The sequence below is a fragment of the Phaseolus vulgaris genome, chromosome 4 (assembly GCF_051622355.1).
Source record: "Phaseolus vulgaris cultivar YP4 chromosome 4, ASM5162235v1, whole genome shotgun sequence".
Lineage (NCBI taxonomy): Eukaryota > Viridiplantae > Streptophyta > Magnoliopsida > Fabales > Fabaceae > Phaseolus > Phaseolus vulgaris.
The window spans coordinates 29,560,687-29,583,542 of record NC_143501.1 but is presented as its reverse complement, the minus strand read 5'-3'; the positions used below and the strand labels follow the sequence as shown (position 1 = coordinate 29,583,542).

Here is a 22,856-nt window from a genome sequence, read left to right as displayed (position 1 = left end):
ACTTAAAAAGTCCAAAAGTTATATAAAAAAATCAACAAATTACTTTTACATATAAACTATAATTTAAGTCATAAATATTTTATTATTATTTTTCAAGATTTTTCTTAACCTCCAGTCTAACCTGTCTCGGTTATACATTATTTGACATCTTTATTTTAGCATATTCTCCACAAGGTCTGTTGCATTTTAGTTCTTTCGAAACTTAAAAATCCCCAGTCGAAATCATTTCTTATAATGTGATAATTATGAAGTAGAAAGAGATTGTTGAGTTTGCCTGTATTCATTTTAGTTGAATTTTTCATCTTTAAGAGTGAGTTTGTCTGTATTCATTTTTTTCTAAAAGGTGTGCTTTCTGATCAAATAATTAAGCAATTGGTTTTGCTTTTTCATGCATTATTTAATTTTACCTTTTTAAAAAGAAACAACTTTATGCTTTATTTAAAAGTAAATTCTATTTATTTATTTATTAAATAAATAATTTTAATTAGTATTAGTGCAGAAAACACATATTACATCAGTTTTAGGAGATATATTACGCTGATTGGAACAAACAACCAATGTAATATGTGGAATATTACACCGGCTAAGGCCACAAGCGGTGTACTATGTTAAAGAGTTTTTTTTATAAATTTATTAAAATACAATACAACAATTATTGTTGCTCATACATACCATTAGTGATATGCAAACAAATACTGTAATAATCACAAGTCTAGACATGAAAACAAAAATAAGAAATGCACTTACCATCAAACACAAAATCCATATTTTCATTTCACATCATTTACGGTAAAAAAAAATGATCTAGTAAAAGATGATTTTTCAAACAACATATAAAAATTTATCTAAATCTAAAATCACAAATCTGAGAAAAGAAAGGCCTAGCGAGATACCTTTAGAAAGCAAAGTGTCTTCCTTAGCTTTTTCAACTATATCCATAGGCTCCACCCTGAGATCGAAGAAGAGTTAGCAAAACGAGAAACAAAGATAACACAAAATGTAGATTTATAAATATAATTATGGATATTGAAAGCTATTAAAAATCAAAATTGTCCGAATACCTATAAATAGACCACCACACCCACCAAGTAAACTCAACTCATTTTAAATTATTTTTTTAATTTTTTTTAAACACTTAAGGATATATTACACCGGTTGGTCCTTACAACCAATATGTAATATATCCCAAATATTTACAAAAATGTTATTATGTTTTTATTTACGTCGGTTATCAATTAACCGACTTAATATATCGTTATAGTATATGTTTTTTGGACTAGTGTAGTAGCTAAAATCTTATTAATTAGATATCAATTTTAAATTAGTTTATAAATTTTATTAATAATAAAAACTATTTTAGATACTAATAATTTTTTAAAAATTTTAGAATAATATTTAATTTAATTAATATAGTGATTAATTTTTTTAGTTTATAAAATTAATTTTTAGTGACTAATTTAGAATCTAAAATAATGATAAATAACAATTTAAAAACTACGTTATAAATTTTTTATTAATAATAAAAACTACTTATAAATTTTATTAATAAATTTTTTATTAATAATATAAAGTAGTTTATATAGCAATAATTTTTTTAGTTTAAACAACACTATCCAATTTAATTAATATAAAGACTAATTATTTTTTATCTTCAAATTAATTTATGTTTAATGATTTTTTAATAAAAATAAGAAAAAAAATATTAAAGTATGAGAAAAATAAAAGATTAAATAAGTTAGCTACTAGAACTATATAAAATAAATGAAATTATTTTAAAATATTTTACCAAACATATTTTTGTGTTAGTAAAGTTAGTGTATAAGGTAAAAAATTAAAGAAAAAAATAATTTGAAAAAACAAAACAAATCTACTTGATCACCTATTATAATAATATAATAATATTATGAATTTATTGAGTTATAAAGATAATATATTTGAATATGGGCTTGTAAACATATGACGAAGCATAAATTAAGTGTAGAATTGGGTGAGGAGTTTGTAAATCTTCCATAAAATCATTATTTATTGTGGTCGAAGAAAGGTCCACGTAACCAACCAATCACACAAGGTTACCACGATCTTCATCTTGCTCTATAAATATAAGAACTAAGCTTCTGAACTCTCCCATCACACCTCAAACCCATTTCTCTAACTATACACTTTCAAATTCTATTTACCTCAATCAATCATCATGTCTCACCACCTCAAAAATTATAATAACGTTAATCCTCCTAAGGAGCACCAGAAAGGCAATGGTAACACTAATCCTCCTGAGAAGCACCAGAAAGGCAATGGTAACGATAAGTCTAAGGAGGACAGCCATACGAAAAGTCCTGGAGAAATTGTTACTACTGAAGCTGGTGCTGATGCTGGTGCTAATGCCTTGGTAATCACACATGAAGAAGATCATGGAAAGAAGCAAGAGCCGAAGCAAGAGCCAAAGCAAGACCGAGAGAAAAAGGAAGATAAGAAAGAAGGTGAAGAACCTCATGGAAAGGAAGCTACGAAAGAAAATGAAGAAGAAAAAAAGGAAGCTAAGAAAGAAGATGAAGAAGCTCATGGAAAGAAGCAGACCATCTCTGTGGCTTAATGAACATGAACAAGATAATAATATTATTGAAGCTCAGAACTATGACCAGTGTGACTCTTTTATTTTATAATTTGGAGTGTCTTCAAATAATTTCTGAGCAAGTTTTAAGAATGTTTGATTAATTACATCATGGTACTAACTTGTATGCTGTAATGTTCACGTGCATTATATTGGCTGTGTTGATAATATAGTAGAGTGATTTCAAATTCTACAGCACCATTGCTTCTTTCATTTCTACGTGAACTCACTGAAAATAATAATAATTTTTATTAATTTTTATAACAACTAATTTTAAATTGTTTAACTATTATTTCTGATTAATTACAATATAAAATTTAACCAATAAATCACATTAAACTCTATCATCAAAGAAAGAAATATTTGCATTTTGTAAATTTTATTCGGTTACTTTGCTTTCCTTATTTATCTGTTCCTCTCATTTTCCTATTTGTGGTCGGATAATATATAATACTTAATTTAAATTGACCTAAACCTAATTAAGATTGGTCAATTCTCATATTGATGCTAAAAAAATCAAAAAGAATTCAAATGGAATAATCACGAGTGTTTGCACTAATTTAAAAAGGACAATAGTTCTTTTATAAAAATAGTTCGTATGATCACGGTAAATTTTTCATTAGAGTTAGTACTAAAGTAAGTGAGAAGGAAGGCTAAAAAATTGGAACAAAATAATATAAAAGTTAGGATTAATGCTCTTTTAGATCACTTACTCTCTATCTAATAAAAGTATTAAATTTGCATTAAAAAAATTAAGACCTAAATATTATTAAAAATAAAAATTTAAGTAAATAATGAATAGAAGGTCTATAAATAAATTTATATATTATTTTTTATTTTATTAGAAATTTATCTTATTAAGATTTTTTCTTTCTTTATTCTTTAAAGTTTAGAGAATAACCAATATTTTATTATGTTATCACAAAATATTAACAAGAGATATAAGATAAAGATCAATTCTAATTGCTTTTATTCTTTTATATAGGTAAGTGATTCATTCTCTATTATATAAAATAAGAAAATTACATAAAAGAATGGTTCAATTGTGTTTTTTTTTTTTAATTTTAGATTTTTTATAAATATCAGTATAATCACTACAAGAAAAAATATTTTTAATGGAGGTTACATTTAATATTTTTGACGATTTTAACTTCCGTTAAATTACCCGTGATTTATTTTTTCTCTGATACATCCAGCGTCGTTAACGGATTATCGGTGATTTTAACTAATCTATTGAATGACAATTACTTCTCGATAATTTTTGGAACCCCTGGTATTTCCGATGGTTCTTGGAACCTCTGATATTTCTGGGGGTTTTCAAACCCTTGATATTTCTGGGGGGTTGTCAAACCCTTGGTATTTCTGGCAATTTTCAAATTCATGATATTTTCAACAGTTTTCAAACCCCTGGTGTTTTCAGCAATTTTCAAACCCCCATTATTTCCAACAATTTTCAAACTCCATTATTTCTAATGTTTTTGAAACTTATAAAGATTATTAAATACTATAATAGCAACTAAATGTAACACAAAAACACAAAATGAAACAATTTAGACAACCAAAATCACACTAATAGAGTAATAACTAACAATTGTGTGAAGAAACTAATTACAAACTTAAATTTCCTCAATATTTTTCTACCTTAAACATCTCATTCCCTTTTTTATGACGATGCACCAGTGGAATTGGGCAATTTTATTGTTTGGGAAGTGGATTTGTGCATATTCTATGTTTTTTCTTCTGATAAGGAGATACACACTTAGTGATACTCTACAAGATAAAATAAATATATATATATATATATGTGTGGGATTATAAACAATTCATAAACGTGATAGAACTATATGGTATGGATGACTACAGAATAATACTTATTGTTTTTTTTTTACGTTTAGGACATGTGTGGGAAATGACAATAGTTCTCCAAAAAATATATCATTTTAAAATAAGTTAATAATGAAATGCATTAGTGAAATACCTTGAAAGGCACATGAAGAGGCCTATTGGCTCCCTGGCAAAGGCTGTTTGCCCACTGTCACAATACAACCACAAGCCATGGCAACCAAAAAAAAAGCATGTAAAACAAATGATACCCAAAAGTTTAAACTAATATTCAAATGAATTAACCAAAAGTTTAAACTTTTTCTTACTCCTTACGAATAATACCAATTTTAGTTTCATTATTTACAAAATTGTATCTCATTGATTTAGATCCTTATACATTGTAATTTTTATATATAATCTAGAAAAATAGTTATAAAAAAAGGTTATATAAAAAAGGTTGATCTAAGAATTATGGGGCAACAATTGTGTGAAGGGAATATACATTTGAGTAAAAGATAGAGAAGACGCACAGTATAAACAAAACAAAAGAAGCACGAAAAGCGAAAAAAAGAAAGGTGAAAAAAAGATAGCATAAGAAATAAAGAGGGTTTTTAACCATCATGAGTCTTTTTTTTTTTTATCAAAATGGGGTTGCTATAAAAAAAATTACAAATTTGGGGCAAGTCGTGTCAATATGTAGAAGTCGTGCTAAGTTGGCACGACTTTGCCACGTCAGCTTGAAGTTGTGTCAACTTGACACGATTTCTGCCATGTCAACCTGAAGTCGTGCCAACTTGGCACGACTTTGTCCAAATCATATTTTTTTAAAATTTTTTTTTTGTTTTTAAATAAATATATATTATAATAAAAGTTATATGTTATGTAATATTTGAAATTAATTTGATAAATAATATTTTTATGAAGGAATAAATACTTAGGTAAAGAAAATGAGGAAATTAATAATCAAATTTAAAATTGAATTTTATTATCAAGCTTGTTTGTGCGGATAATTGCTTCTATTGTGACCTTCGGTTTTGCAATATGAACATTTTTTTGTTTATTTAGAATTGAATAATCTATTTCATGGATTGAATTAGACCTCATATGCTTGGAAATATTGTGGAAAATGTACACTGGGGCGATAAATGTCGTTAGCTGTAAATGACAAAATGAGTAAATAACAATTATAGTGGACAAGGGAGACGTACAACTTGAAACTTCCCACAATTCTCTTTTTATTTTCCAAATAATTAATTCTCATTTCTATTTATTTCCAAATGCAATAACAATTTTTTCATATTTTTTATTAATTTAATAACTAAATTAATATATTGCATTACCGTCAAACATGATCCATACACAATTATTCATTTTTTTTATTGCTTAAAACTAACACTCATAGAAAATTATGTATCAAATTAATTTTAAATATTACATAACTTACTACTCAATATATAAATAAGAAAACTTTACAAGAAAAATAAAAAAAAAATATACATATGACGTGGACAAAGTCGTGCCATGTTGGCACGAATTTCGGAGTTTTGGCACGACTTTTACATATGAAGTCGTGTCATGTTGGCAGGACTTGTCAAAATTTGTAATTTTTTTAAAACCGATCCCATTTTAGCAAAAACGAAAAAAAAGACTCATGATATCAAAATCCCAAATAAAGAGGACACAAGGTGCAAGAAGAGACAACGGTAAAAAGATGGAGTTAGCTGAGAGAATGAACCAAAATATTTGAGACGCATTCCAAAACATGACAAACTCAACAAATTGCAGAGAAAAATATAGAAGAAGCCACCGCTCATGGCTTCCAAACGCTGTCATTCATGTGTCTTCGCCAAATTCTCCTCTCTCGTCGTGCCTTTGTCGCCGACCACGCTCTCTCCACTGCAGTAAAAAAATATTATTATTAAATAATACATATATATAATCTCCAGTCTATTTAAAGAATTAACATTATCTTTAACTTAAAACATCAAGCTAAGCTATTAACTTTGTGATTTTTTTTTAATATATTACCTTTTTTTAATTTCTACAGACTTAGGATATATAACACTTGGATTTTCTAAACATATTCCCTTAAGAGTAATATTGATATGAAACTAGTGAAAATATTGTTTAATTGTTACCGTTTTCATGAATTTTTTTAAAATATTTTACATTATAATAAATGTAATAAAAAGTCAGTCATTAATTAGAATTAGAATGTGTAAGAAGATTCATTAAATAATATAAAAGTATTTAAAGTTTATTATATTTTACATAGATTCAAATTATAAAGAATTTCATGTTTTGTTTGTTTACCTGAAAGATCAAGGAATCAAATGCTTCGGTTGATTGCGATGCTTTGGGAAGGAGTAGCATTGTGGTTAATAGGTAGGAGAGAATCGGAAGACAACGAAACATGGAAATGAAATCCACCCACCCTTCGCCACACACTTTGCCTTAACAGAGGTTTTTAAAACCTCAATTATAGGTGTGGATCTTACTAGACTCTTGCTAGAGGTTAGATAATAAACCTCTGGTACAATTAAATTTATTTTTTTGTAGTGAATAATGTAAATTTAGACGATATTTTTATATGCTAAACAATTTTTATATGATGTTTGTTTAGATGTATTAAACACAACTTCAAATTCTAACAAATTTACTTCTCAAATTGATTTTCAAATTTTACTTTTCACATTGATTCTCCCTCTTATATTTCCAAATAATAATAATATACAAATTAAAAGAATTCGACAACATATTTTTATATTAGTTTGTTTCACATAACAGACTTACATCTAGTTCTCAATAAATATATTGAATTTCATTAAGCAAACTAATACTACAAAGTACAATTGGGTATTGTTTAGACTTGTAACCACTTCTTACTAACCCCTACAAATATTATTTGGGCTCGTAGCCACTCACGACTAACCTCATGAGTATTCTTTGTGTTTGGAGCGTAGCTACTCCTAGTTAACCCCTTCAATATTGTTTGGGTTCATAGTCACTCTTAATTAACCCTTGAGTACTGTTTGGGCTCGTAGTCACTCTTGACTAGCATAAGTATATTTTTAAGATTGATGTCACTCCTGACTAACACCGTCAAGTATTGTTTGACGCTTAGTCACTCTTGACTAACACAATTAGTTTTTGGATCATAGTCACTCCTGATTGACCCTGTTTAAGAGTATTATTTGCCAAATAGTCACTTCTGGATAAGGAGATTACAAGAGTGATGATAAAAATAATCATAGGATTCTACCACAAAGTTACTTTACTTGAAAATCCAAAATTCTAATTGATTTCACTTTAAAAGACATATCTTTTATTTAACTAAATTCGACACTAGAATATGATTCTGACCATATATATATATATATATATATATATATATATATATATATATATATATATATGTCTACAAAAGATGTTGTGAGTGTTGGTTAGAGGAGAAGGTAAGACAAGTTCATAGGCAACAAGTCTGAGGATCTTACAAGATCCTGTGAACTTTAAAGTCAACTTCTTAGATATGATTGCTTTCCCTACACCAGTGAACAGTGTAACTTTTAGAAAATCATGTTTGTCCATTGAGAAACCTAAAGTCTTCTTCCTTTATCTACATCAGATTTTTGCTTGCTCAAAGATGTCTTTAATCATCACAGTTTTCGAAATTTGACTCATAGTTGTTCATAACTAAAGTGATAAAAAAATACATTAAGTTTTTGCTTGACTAACTTCCTCCTATTGCATATCAATGGATGCTTCGATGTCTTTATCTTCCATCTCAAATAAACAATCTAGGTCAACCCCATGATCTTAGAGTATTTCACAATATTTTTGTTGAAAGGTTCTTGTCAAATTGCCTAAGAGATGTTGATGTGACCTACTCATGATGTGGGTGTCAACGTCATTAGCTCCTTTTTTTCTTCATCTCGAACGATAATATTCTCATATTCAAAAGAACGTGTAACACCAATTACTATAGACCTCTACTTAGAACTAAGAGTAGAATTTACCACCATCTCACTCCACCCAATACCACAAGCTAAATGATACATCCTCACCTTTATGAAAAGATAGACATAACCCAACCAAGTACAAACTTTCTTAACATTAGTTACAATACCCAATGCTACCTTTTCACCACTTTTGTCAAACTGAGATCTCTTAGCTCACACAATTATCTACACAATCTTAAGCATATAGTTCTTTTCCATAGGTAGAATGTGAGTAGTCTTCATTAATTCATCCATTATTACTCACATTGACTCATGTTTCTCCATTGTATGTAATAAGTAGATGATAAAACTCATGAAAATATTATTTCACTCCCATTTTGAAAATGACAAACAGTTAACATACTTTCTAATTGTTATTTATTTAACCTTAGATTTTTTATAAATAACTGAGTAGTTACATACTTGTATGTATCTTTCTTCGTACCATGTCACCAAATAAACTTCTTGAAATCTTAATATTTTTGAATCACACCTAGATATAACTGAAGCTGCTTTCATGACTCAAATAATATATCTACAATTTATCATCCCATGGTGTGCATATTTTGTTTCTAAATTTTGAATTACCATTCAATTCCCATATATGTTCACATACACAAACTCATGAGAGAAATAGGACATTTTTACCTTAAAAAAAATAATATCTATCTTACAAGAGATTATTTGGTTCTTAGCGGAACATATTGTTTTTTTTCAAGTACTGATTGTTTAATTTCATTTTTAACTATATTTTAAATAATAATTTATATATTTTTTTATTTATTTTAAAAACATTAAAAATTATAACACAATGTAGCTACGTAACTCTTGACAATATATATGTAATAAAAAAAAATGGGCAATCAACAAAAGAATAAAACACGAATATTATTTTAATTCAAGAAAAAATGTGCTACAAAATTACTTTTTGATCAATAGTTATATATTCATCAATTTAAATATATTAAATTATATTATATTAAAAGCATTTTCAGTGTATTATTTTATAAATATGTTATTATTTCTTGTAATGATTAATTTTTATTTAAATATCATAAATATTGATTAAACAGAAAATCACAGAAGAAATTGTCACCAAGAACAAGTCTGTCAAACGAACTACCAAATACACCCTGCTGCCCACTTCTTTATTTAGGAACATTTTCTATACAAATTTTACATAATAATTGCTCCCAAAAACCTAACAATGGTATGCCATCAGACCTTCTATATAATAACTGCTAAAATACATAACTGAACCCAGTAGCCCACTCCAAATTTCTTTCATAACTATCATAAGTGCCCCTAATCCTATCACAAAACAATACCATTTCATAAAAAGTGAAAGGTGGAGAAACAATCAGAAGAGCTAGCAGAATACCATTTCTTCTTCAATGGTCATATATGCTTTCAGTCTTCCATTTTACTCCCTGTCATGCTGTAAATGAGCCGTACATCTATCTCTTCTCCAATGCATTCCCAAAACTTTGTCTGCGGCTACCTAAAGCAAACCCCTACCAAATAAACAATCCATCAACTTCATCTTGATATTCATCCATTATCAGTTATCAAGCTAAGGTCAACCCAAAATTCGTGCTGATATTGGATCTCTCACAACAAGGTTGCAGACATGAATTTTCAAGATTCTTCACGAGAATATAATAAAATTCTTTTCACGGTCTAGAACATTTTGAACATGACAAACCTCGTGTGAATGGGGACCATAACAAATACTGCCCAACAATCCCCCATAAGCTAAGCAGTGTAAACCAAGCTGTAAAAGGCATGCTACTACATCATCAGCGGAGGTTGGTCCTTCACAAATATAGATGCTGTTTTCAGGTTCATGTGTCATTGTACTTGAACTTTTGGTAGACAATAGCCAACTGAAATTTATAGGATCTTTACATGATATCAAAAATTGGGAATCAGAGATAAGGAAACCCCAAACTTTCTGTGTAATATTAGAGACATAATAAATAAATTCACTTGATACATTCTCAAAATCAGAACTGTTAATTTGACCATTTGATATACAGGTTCTAATCCTATCAATTAATGAACACTTCGACAATTTGAATTTAATGGCTGAAGCAAGGTTTGGAACCATCAGACCCAAATTAACACGCATACTCCATCCAGAACTTCTGCTTAGGAATAACAAAGATTCACCAGCTCCTATCCAAAAATTTGCGACTGATGCAATAAGTGAGGATTCAGAATTGAAGAGATGATGAGTTGCACCTGCAAGTAACAGAGAATATGCAGCACTGGTCCTGCTCATGTCAAAAGCCTTTAACTGATTTATATCTATGTCAGAATCTACAGACAATAAATCACTAGCACAAACTTTATATGCTGAAGCCAGTGTTGTGTACGCTGTTAAAGAGTGGTGATTTAGGGGATGCAGCATGAATTTAGAATCTGATTTTTCTTTAATGTCTTCTAACTGCTCATTTAGACCTTGCGTGAGTATCTTCTCAAGCTTGTCACGACAAGACTCAGGATCACCAACCGAAAGATACTCTGATATGACATCATCAATGCACTCGGTCAATCTTCTATCAGCCATGTCTTTGAGGAACATGGAATATGAACTCGTTGAATCATAACTGAAAGCTGAAATTTCCTAAAAAATAAATTGACCATGATGTTAGGCTGTCTAGTGTCCAACAATCATATCAGTAAGTCGTGGTACTTCCCTTCCCAAGTTTAGTAATAGGAATTTTTATTAGAAAATTGCAGAATGACAAGGCAAAAAAACTGTAGTCGGGTGAGTAGTGGAAAATGTTGGTAAAGGCTGGCTTAACTAAGAGTGGAATATCAATTTCAAAGACTTACTTGCAATGCATGGTCCACGTATGACAAAGGAAGATCACTACATCGTTTGCAACAACAAACAAACCTATACTTTGACCATAGCTCCCACTGTCTCGTTGCCTAGAAAAGAAAAATACAAGTTGAGATTAATAGAATTGATCAATAAATGACGTGAAAGAATGCAAGAACGAGCCAAGAAAAAACGAGGACAAAAACAAGACCAAAAGAGAAAAACTAGAAAGTTTCAAAGAGAAAAGTAAAACTTTAATTATAATGAGAAACACGTTTACATTTATTATTTACCAGACAACTTAGTGTTTAAGTGACAAATTCCCAAATGGCTATGTTCTTATGTAATTCTTATGACAAATAATATAACAATTAATAAAAGTAAAAAAATAGTTCATACATGCCAGCCAGAGAGGGAATATATTTTATATTTAAAAGCAACTACTAGTTTTCAACAAACATTCTTTCCAAGGTGAGATATTAAACAATGAAAAAGGATAAATACAATATATGCAGAGATTTATCAGTACTAGAAATGAAAACATCATAAAATTGTATTCATGTTAACAAATGAGACAAGCTACAGTGTGCCTGTCAAAAAAGATGCAATTCATCCATTAAAGGACACCAAGGAATAAATAATTAGCAATCCCCTCCCCAAGGATGTACATTAGCTTCTGCAGTATCACCCACCAGTGCTGGATAGTAGCAACATTAACTCTTTCTAAAGTCTGAACACATGATTCAAGTCACTCGTGTTATGCTACAAAGGTCAGGCTAACAAAAGTGATGTAGGACAAAGCAGTAAAACAGAAGCACATCTTCACATTTTAACTATCATTGGTTACATGGACACTTACACTGTCCATTAAGATTTCAAGATTCTATTTCTATAATGTGACGGACTGAAAGGAGTGTCCGAATCCAACACAAACCTGCACCTTCTGATATTAGAGTGTTCAAACTCCATACTTCACAAGTGCATCATATTTCATTATTTGTCAACGTCCATCCAATGGAAGTTAAAAATTACATAACTAAACTAAAATAATAAGAATGCTCCTCAAAGGTCTTAACTCAACAGAACAAGAGCCAACTCGTATGAATAATCCATGACGTACATCTATAACAATTACACCGCTAATACCCACTTTTGATTTGATCTCCATCTTGTTTGGACTATTTTACTCCTTAATTAATATGATAAAAAAACCTACAACAATGTAATGTTTTAACTGCATATGAAAAAACCACCATAATAACTACATATAAAGTCAAATTCAAAAAATGAAAGCACTCTCTCATTTCCTATTTAATCGATTGAGAGTGTAAAATTATTTTAATTAACAGAGCATGAATAATAAAAATAATTTGAAGCATACCTTGGTCTGCAAGATATCCGTATAGGCTACAGTGACCTCTTCTCCCTTTTTAATTTTCTTGATACTCCTCACAACCAATCTAGGGCCATAACCCAACATCTCTACATTTTCATGCACAAAATCACATTCGTTAGTTTTCTATTTTTGAAAAGGTAAGCAAATTAAACAATGAATTAACTAACAACAATGACAACCTTTGGCAAATTCATCACTGCTAACACAAACCCCACCACTACCCATCTGCAAAACATAACTATTGTGTCAATATAGGGGAAGCAAAAAAAGTAACATAACGAAGTAGAAGAAGTGTATTTCACTTGTGGATGTGGAGCAATGCGAAGAAGTTCAGGTTCATTGGAAGGAAAAGAGGATAGGATGAACCGGTAGCATGCGTTGGGGGAGCAGCTGTGGTTGATCCAAGAGAAGGTGGGATCGAAAACCGCAATTCCAAGGGCGCGCCCTTCGTTATCGTGCACCTCCACGGCGTTCGTTAGCACAGCGCATAACGCAATGGTAGCTTCCTCCAAAACGGCGTCGTCGTGGGGAACGGCGCGCTGCTCGGCGATGGCTTCGGCCATGACGGTGGCATCGAGCCTGATCCTCTCCGAGACATGGTCGTGGTGATGAGAGGTGAGGATGCGGCGGTTGGAGAGGAGGCCGGCGAGGCGAAAGGAGGGGGAGGGGCGGTGTGAGCGGAGGAGGCGGAGGGCGGCGCGGAGGTGGGAGGAATGGGCGGAGGAAGGGAGGAGGGTCTCGGCGGAGGCGTGGTGGAGGGGGGAAAGGGCGGCGGAGCAGGGAGGGGAGCAGTAGATGAGGGGATTGGGAATGGGAATGGAGGGAGAAGGGCTGGAAAGAGGAGAGAAACAGGCGGAGCAGTGAGTGTTGAGATTGGAATCGTGGAGAGAGAAAGTGAGAGGAGTGAGTGTTGGAGTTATGTCTCTTCCTATTTCTATCTCCTCACTGCTTCTCATCTCCATCTTTCTCTTTCTCTTCTCCACATTTCCTTCATTATCTTAAGCTTTTGCTTGGAATCTCTGAGGGAACATTGTGCCAGTAAACGGGGAATAATCAATAAAAAAATAAAATAATTGATGGAATAAAATTACAAACTATATATATTTTTCTTGAAACTTAATTATAAACATGAATAGAATAATCAATTATGAAGAGAAGTCTTTGAAGCTAAAGAAAGAAAAAATACAAATTATGAATGATCTTGTTAAAATAATCTTTATAAAATATTTTGGCGTCCACACAAATAAAATTAAAAATTATTCATGCGTCACTTCTAGTTTGGATAACAGGGACAAGAAGTGCGGATAGCTATGAGGGAGGAGAGAAACATGATCCTCCATCACTCCAATAGCTTAAGATGATAATGGAGATATAAATAGAAACGATCCTAAAAAAAATAATGATTTTATAATCACAATATTTAAACTCTACATATTCATTGTTTACTTGAGTGTAAAAATGTTTTTGCAGGTACGCAATCCTAAGACATCGAGGAACTGAAGAGACGAAAAGCTGAAGGACCGCATAGTCGAAAAGATTTGAGACTTGATGGAGGAAATTTGACCTTGTTTAACCGTGTAAGAACATTTTTGGCACCCATCGTGGGAACGAAATAAAAATCTATTGAGAAACCACATGGTAGGTAAGAGAAGTATGATGGGAAGCGAAAGACAGGTGATAAAAGAGGAAGATCACCGGATAGATCCCGTGGAAGCAATGTTAAAGATGAAAAGGGAGTTGGAGAACCTAAAGAAGAAGAAGAATGTTGAGGAGATGAATGCATTAATGGTCGATAATTCCGAGATGAAACAAAAATTGGAAATCGGAAGGACGCCTATTGTTAACGAGGAACACCGAAACCACGAGGACTCCAATGCTCGAACCGTTACAAGGATGGAAGGAGAAAATAGTTCGTACCATCACGCCACAAACCGCATATGTCTGTCATTACATTCGGTTGTCGTCAAGAAGGCACCATTTCACGTAAGGGATCATGGAGGTATCACTCCCAAACACATGGAAAAGTCCAACAATGGACAAGTATGACGAAACCACGGATCCGGATGAGCATGCGGATGCCTATGTTACACAAGTCAGTCTGTATATGACCGAGGACGCCCTGTTATGTAGAATATTCCCGACATCCCTCAAGGGAACCGCACTAAACTGGTTCACCAGACTACCCCCACACTCCATAAACTGTTTTGACATTTTAGTATCTGATAGTTGTCGTTTTGTTGTCAAATTAAAATGATTCCTAACACTAGAGAGATGATAGTATAGGAGTGGTCAGATGATCTCAAGTCGTCTCTCAACGAATCCAATAGTGAAATTAGTAAATCAATGTTTATAATATATTTGCAAGTAATAGAAGTTAGGAATAATAATAATGATAAAAAAGGGAGTTGAGATAGTTGTGCAGAAAATATAAAAGAGATTAAAATAGCAAATAAGATCCTAGCCGAAAGGTCGAGAGATCAAAAGACCATTATCTCACGAAAGTTAAGTAAAATTAGAAAAAAAAATAGAAGAATAAAATAATCTTAATATTGTATCAAGATCTAATGGATAAGTCCAAAACATTCAGATAAAGTTGATGAAATGTAATAGCGAACATTATAAATAGGTGATCTAATTAATAGGTAGGTAGATTGTTTATTATAAAGATTACAACTTAATTCAACTAATTCTGACTTTATCATTGGAGCACCTTACAGGTACATCCACCCAATGGAGGAGAGAGTCCAAGCCAACGTGACCAAGAGAAAGTCCAAGCCCATCTAACCGAGAGAAAAAACCCAAGTCAATCTGTCTAGGAACTAGAAGCCTAAGTCATCTACAAGATACAGGAAGGCCATGAGGAGGAGAATAATGGAAGTTATTTTACTTCATATTAAGCCCTTTAAGAACATTTTGATGTCCACCGTGAGGCTCAAAATAATTTAACTGAAGACTAAAGAATGACAAGTAGAAAGGGAGGTCAAGCAGGAGGGATGGAGGATAATCCAAATGTTGTGTCAATGGTTATGCTTATGAGGTTACAGAAGGAGTTTGAAACTTTAAAGAAAACAAATGAAGAAGAGATGAGTATGTTGAGGACTGAAAATGCATATAAGTAGCAAAAGTTAAATGAAGAAACAATTTTAAACACAACTTCTTTAGAAACTGTTGAACCGAGAATACGTATCCATCAGAGTACATATAATGAAGCAAGTTTTGAAGCAAAATAAAGGAGGTGACAAGAAACATCAAGTATGTTCTTTGGAACATCTATGAGAAAGCATCCCTTATTGTACCGCCCTGGTGGTCGGGAGTGATGACGTGGCACCCTGCTACAGTATAGGCGTGTTGGCAAGGCGCCAGGTTGGCAAGAGGGAAGGAAGTCGGGGGGCTCGTGTAGTCGCCAATTGTTAAATTGGCGTGTTCCGATCTCCAGTTTACCAGAATCGGCGATCACCAGGTTAAAGATGAAGTCGCCAGGTGTAGATTCAGGCGACCTGATCATTGGAGATCGCCAGAGCAAGCACATCGCCAAAGATAAAAGAGAAGCAGATTATGAAGGCGGCCGGCGAGACCACAGGGAAGGTGTATGAGGGCACCCTAACTCGCCAGTTCCAGTAGAGATCGCACTCCCAAGTTAGCTATGCACTGGGCAGTACCATGCATAAGTAACTTAGCCAAAATGAGAGTAGAAGCAGCGCCAAGTCAAGGAGGCTCCAGATGATGGCACGTGTACGACTGGATGCGAGCCACGTGTCCAGGTCTGTAACTGCCAGGAGAGAGAAAACAGCCAGGTATATAAGAGTTCTCAACAAACTTTCTGAGGTACGCACGTTCAGTTTACACTCTTTACGCTTGCGAGTGATATAGCTGACTGTGAGAGAGGATTTGCACGGTTCTTGTTCTCTTAGTATTTGGTGATACCGTCACTGACTTGAGCGTTGGAGTGCGATCGGCCGCAGCGGCGCCGCTCTGTTTCTTTGCAGGTTCTTGAGGTGGATCTCGAAGAGGAACGGAGGTGAGAAGCGGTGCGCACGTCGATCCTTTGACGAAGCAGTTTCCAGCGTTCCGGTCAACAGGCAAGATCATCAGGCGCCCACCGTGGGGCCGTGTAAAACTTGCTCCCATCCACAGCGTGAGTTTTTGGAAGTTTTCGAAGTTTTCTGCGTGGTTGTGTGCTGGTGCAACCATCGTTCGCTGTTTGCTTGAGTTTCGTTCGGTGAATTTGCGTTTTGTACCGTTCGTTTGGCTTTTCGATCGGTGGAGTGAGGTTTCCTGCTGTTTGCACGTAATCTGTTTGGTGGAAGTTCGAGTTCTTTCGCTTGTTTGGTTGTTCGCGGGGAAGCAGTGGTTTCTGGTGAAGTGGTGGTTTTCTTTGAAGGCTTACGGTGTTCTTGAGTTTTCTTGCACAGTTTCGCACTGTTTTCTCCGGTTGATCGCTGATTCGATCGTGGTGGAAGTGTTGTTCGCTGCATCCTGTGATTCGCTGAAGTTCATGAGAAAAATGAGAAGCAATCGTTCAAGCCCCGTGGCGCCTGTCGCTGCTGAAGGCGACGCCGCCATGACCATGGCGCAGATGGCGGAGATGATGCGCTCGTTGCAGGCGACTGTGGAAGCCTCACGCGTAGAGCAGGCGAGGATACACGAGGACCTGGTCGCCTCTCGCGCCAGGAACGAGGAGCTTAGCAAGGTGACTGAGGAGCTGCGTCAAGCTCTTCGGGAGCAGCAAGGACGTTCTTCTGCTGAAGAGGTGGCGCCGTCGACGCCACCTCGTGTTTTCCCAATGCCTTTTGTTCAGGCGATTACCGACACGCCTATTCCCACGAGCGTGGTTCCGGTTAAGGCTGTCTTTACCGGCGTGGAGGATCCAGAGGCTCATCTGACCACGTTCCATACGCAGATGATGCTGTCGGGAGGGTCAGACGCCGTCTACTGCAAGATGTTCGTAAGTACGCTCCAGGGAACGGCGATGGAGTGGTTTGTGAGCCTGCCTAACGGCCACATAACCAATTTTCAACAGTTCTCGAAGATCTTTCTTGAGCAGTACATCGTGAATAAGGCACCGCCCAGGGTGTCTTATGATCTGTTTGATATAAGGCAGTACCAGGGAGAGTCCCTCAGAGATTACCTGAATCGCTTTGGAGCGCAGATGGTCAGATCGCCGGCCAAGGATGAAGAAATGCTGGTCTATGCCTTCAAGAAGGGCGTGCAGCCAGGACCATTCTGCGAGGCCTTGATCAGGGCTCACCCAGCGACGTTTGCTGAAGTCAGGCGACTTGCGGTGGCTCACATCGCCGACGAGAGTGAAGTCGCCGAGAAGAGAGGCAGCGTGGCTTCCGCCAGGCCACGCGCCCAGACCAGGATCCAGCCGCAGAGGGTGCTGGAAACAGTGGCGGCGGCCAGGAAGGACCAAAGGACTCGCCATCCTTACGACAGGAGGAACAAGGGAAGGAGCCAGGGGCGCCAGCAACCAGCACGCCGGGAATACAATCGCCCGCCTAAGCACAAGTTTGTCATGGGATTAGCGGATCTAATCGCCATTCCTAATATATCTGCTAGGTTGAAAGCGCCTGAGAAGGTGGGCGACAAGGTGCTGGGGTCAAAGCCGGATGCTTGGTGCGAGTTCCACCAATGTTTTGGCCACACTTTGGACTCATGTTTGTCTTTAGGATACCAGCTCGACGATCTGGTTAAGAGCGGGTTCCTAAATGACTATCTGCTGGACAAGAGGACGGGGGGAGCGTCGGGTTCCCAGCCAGCAGGAGGAGAAGCCCAGCAACACGAGATGCCTATCCACGGGGAGATCCACACCATTGCAGGGGGCTTCTCAGGTGGTGGATGCACCGCATCGCAGAGGAAGAAGTACGCGCGATCGGTGATGACAGTGGATATGTTTGAAGATCACTCGCCGGAAGTGGACATTACGTTCACCAAGCAGGATCTTCGGGACGTTGTGCCTCATGACAACGATCCCATAGTTATTTCGTTGGTTACAGCGGGAAGGAAGGTCCACCGAGTTCTGGTGGACCAAGGGAGCTCGGCAGACGTGATGTTCTGGCCGACTTTCACGCAGCTGGAGTTGCCCCTTGACCAGCTAAGGCCCTATGGAGGGTGCTTATATGGGTTCGCTGGTGACCAGGTGGAGGTTAGGGGGTACATTGAGCTGAGAACCACGTTTACAGATGAGGCTGGTTCGAGGACGGAGAAAATCAAGTACCTCATCGTAAACGCTCCTTCAGCGTATAACATCCTGTTGGGGAGGCCCACGCTTAACAGGATAGGCGCCATTCCGTCGACTCGGCACATGAAGGTAAAGTTGCCGTCCATGGAAGGGGTGGTGATCACGATCAAGTCTGATCAGAAAGAAGCGAAAAGGTGCTATGAGAATAGCCTGAAAAACAAAAGATCAGTGAGTTATGTAACAACCACCCCACCTCCCGGTGTGAAGCCCAGATCGACGGTAACAGAGGAGGCCGCCGGAAGAGATGTGGAGATGGTAGACGCTGAGCTAGGGGAGAGGAATGCTGGCCTGGAGGAGGAAGAGGCGCGAAATCGCCCCGAGGAAGCAAGGGAGCAGGGAATCGCCAGGGCGGTGATCGCCAGAGAATCCAGGCCTAAACCTGTCGAGCAGTGGCTCGAAAAGGAGATCAAAGGAAAAATCTTCAAGCTGGGAAAATCTCTGGAGGTCGAGCTCCAGGACCAGATCGCCAAGGTGATTGAGCGGCATCTGGACGCGTTTGCATGGTCCGCTTCGGACATGCCCGGGATTGATCTCGACTTCTTGTGCCATCATCTGGCGATGGGCAATTTGGTGAGACCGGTGCGACAAAGGAGAAGAAAGTTCAACGAGGAGAGGAGGCAGGCGATCAGGGACGAAACACAGAAACTCCTCGCTGCGGGCCACATCAGGGAAGTCCAGTACCCTGAATGGTTGGCAAATGTCGTGCTGGTGAAGAAGAGTAACGGGAAATGGCGCATGTGCGTCGATTTCACCGACCTGAACAAAGCTTGCCCAAAGGATTCGTATCCTTTACCAAGCATAGATGCCCTGGTTGATAGTGCTGCAGGGTGTAAGTTGCTGAGTTTCCTGGATGCCTTCTCCGGATATAATCAGATCAAGATGCATCCCATGGATGAAGAGAAAACAGGCGATGGCTAAGAGTGACTCGCTGCTAGTCATGGGGCAAGTAACAGGCGAGTTCCAGGCTAAAGATCCACAAATGGCGGCTTACTTGGCGTATGTGCAGGAATTGAAGAGTTCCTTTGCCTCCTTTGAAGTAGTACATGTGCCCAGAGAGCAGAATGCCCGAGCTGACTTGCTTGCTAAGCTCGCCAGCTCAGGCAAGGGGGGTAGGCAGAGGACGGTGATTCAAGAAACTCTGAAGACGCCAAGGGCATTTGTAGCAGATCACCTGGTCCTTCAGATAAGCAAGTCGACGGAGAAAGCAGCTAGAAGCCATAAGTCCTTGACGCAAGAAACTCTGAGATCGCCGAGAATTAGAGCATGTCGAGGAGAGAAGGTGGATGTGATGCAGGTCTGCGCCACCCATGAGCCAGACACTTGGATAACACAGTACAAGCGGTGCCTGGCAGATGGCCTCCTCCCGCTGGATCCGACAGAAGCTAGGAAGGTAAAGAAAAATTCCAGCAAGTACACATTGATTGATGGCGATCTGTACAGGTTTGGGTTCACTCACCCACTCCTGGAATGCGTACACGGCGAGAAGTGCACGAGGATCATGGCAGAGCTCCACGAGGGTATATGCGGAAGCCACGTTGGGGGTCGAGCTCTGGCCGCGAGGACTCTCCGTGCAGGCTACTACTGGCCATCGATGAGAGAAGATTGCAAGAAGTATGCCCAATGTTGCAAACAATGCCAACAGCACGCCGATTGGCACAAGGCACCTCCCGAGGAGTTGAAGTCGATCTATAGCCCTTGGCCGTTTCATACTTGGGGAATCGACATCCTGGGACCTTTCCCGCTGGCGATCAGGCAGATGAAGTACTTGGTGGTGGCGATTGAGTATTTCACCAAGTGGATTGAAGCAGAACCAGTGGCCCAGATCACCGCACACAAGATCGAAGGTTTCGTGTGGAAGAACATCGTGTGCCGGTTTGGAGTGCCTAAACGCCTGGTGTCGGATAATGGGACGCAGTTTGCAAGCCACCTGTTGAAGAAGCTTTGCGAAGGGGTGGGAATTCAACAAGTGTTTGCATCCGTCGAGCACCCTCAGACAAATGGCCAGGTGGAGTCAGCTAATCGGGTGTTGTTGAGAGGTTTGAAGAGAAGGCTTGAGAAAGCCAAGGGAAGTTGGGCTGAGGAGGTGCCCCGTATAGTCTGGGCGTACCACACCACCGAGCAGTCAGGAACCCATGAGACCCCGTTCAGCTTGGTCTATGGGTGTGATGCCATGATTCTGGTGGAGATCCAGGAGAGCTCGCCGAGATTCCAGAACTTCGTAGAGGAAGACTCGAATGAAGAGAGAAGGCTGAACCTGGATCTACTGGATGAGGTCAGGGAAGAGGCAAGGTTGAAGGCTGAAGCCGTGAAGAGAAGGGTCGAACGAAGATACAACTCGAAGGTGATGCCAAGGCAGTTTAGAGAAGGCGACTTGGTGATGAGGAAGGCCCACCAGTACGAGATGGAGAATAAACTGTCACCCAAGTGGACTGGACCGTTCAGAATAACCGAGGCGCTCGGGAACGGAGCCGATCGCTTAGAGACGCTGGAAGGAGGGGCGATTCCTCGCACCTGGAACGCCATACACCTGAAGTTGTACTATAGTTAAGAGCTTTGTAAGTAAAGACAAACACAAAGTCATATTACAATGTCTCTGATGAAACAGTTTCAAGGGGGCGTTCTTTTTTCCCTAAGGAGGGTTTTTAATGAGGCCACCCAATAAAAGAAGAGTTTTCGAAGTATAAGGCGTTTTCAGATTGCATGTTTGCTTTTTTCCAAGAGTTTTGAAGAAAGACCTTGTCGCTTGTACGTGATTTAAGGCAAGAAAAGATATTTCGCATGCTTTCTAAAAAGTTTTTAAGTCCTTATCGTTTTTCGGCGATTGGAGGCACCAGTTAAAGTTTTTAAGTCCTCATCGTTTTTCGGCGATTGGAGGCGCCAGTTAAAGTTTTTAAAGTCCTCATCGTTTTTTGGCGATTGGAGGCGCCATTTAAAGATTTAAAGTCCTCATCGTCTTTCAGCGGTCGGAGGCACCAGATGAAAGACCTCAACGCCCTCGCGCGTTTTGAGGCAAGATAAAGACCTCCTCGCCGTCGAGCGTGTGCAGGCGAGAAAGAGTAAAAGTCCTCCGTGTTTCTGGGGGCGAGAAGATGTAACCCCTGGGGCAATGTAGAGGCACCAGTGAAAAGTCCTCCGTGTTTCTGGGGGCGAGAAGATGTAACCCCTGGGCAATGTAGAGGCGAGTTAAAGACCTTCTCGCCGATGAGCGAGTTCAGGCGAGTTAAAGACCTTCTCGCCTACATGCGAGCTTAGGCAAGATAAAATCCTTCTCGTCTCGAACGAGTTCAGTACGGTGCAGAGGGTGGAAGAAGTTTGGAAGGTGGCTAAGGTAGGTTCGAAGAGAACGCCTAGTCAACCGGTCTTTGTTCTGAAGTTCAGGGAGGTAAAGAAAGATCCCAAAAGGCGTCTCTGCCCCCATACAAAGAAACAATGGCCAAAGCATGAGGTTAGAAAGAAGCTGATGTCACCAAGAGTCCTTGGCGATCGGGAAGAGTTCAAACAGCGGCGAGAAGGTTAAAAGACCTGTTTGATGAAACAGGTCGAGTGGAGCGTGTTTAAGCCAGCAACTGAGTTACAGTTCGTTGCTTGAAGGGTATTTTTACGATAAGGTTAATTGCCTTAAGGTTACGAATTGTTAAGTGTTTGTTGCTTAGGGCTGAAGTGATCCGAAGCGGTTAAGTCAAAGGTTGTACCTACCGTTTTCCTAAGTCATTTCTTTGAAATTAAACAAGCAAGGAAAGTTGAAGCGAGTGAAGAAGTTATAAAGGGAAAAGCGTAAACCTTTGTCATTAACAGATAGCAATGAATAACAGTTTAGAGCATATATACGAGGGGACATAAAAGTTTATTACAAGTTATATACAAGGGAAAGCACAAGAGGTGGCAGATGAAGAAGAATTGATTAGTCTTCAGCAGGAACGACTTTTCCATCCACCACTTCATTGTTCAGCGACACCATG

General features: G+C 37.5%; 1 protein-coding gene across 1 annotated transcript; it reads right to left on the bottom strand.

Moving 5' to 3' along the window:
- Positions 1 to 9,550: 9,550 nt before the first annotated feature.
- On the bottom strand, positions 9,551 to 14,002 carry LOC137837493 (SET domain-containing protein). The gene is made up of 5 exons (XM_068646499.1): positions 12,959 to 14,002; positions 12,836 to 12,881; positions 12,642 to 12,742; positions 11,272 to 11,370; positions 9,551 to 11,059 (listed from the first exon to the last, which is right to left on the bottom strand). Exons 1-5 carry the CDS (start codon positions 13,616 to 13,618, stop codon positions 10,079 to 10,081), a joined length of 1,887 nt encoding a protein of 628 aa, XP_068502600.1. The 5' UTR covers positions 13,619 to 14,002; the 3' UTR covers positions 9,551 to 10,078.
- Between the last annotated feature and the right edge of the window lie 8,854 nt (positions 14,003 to 22,856).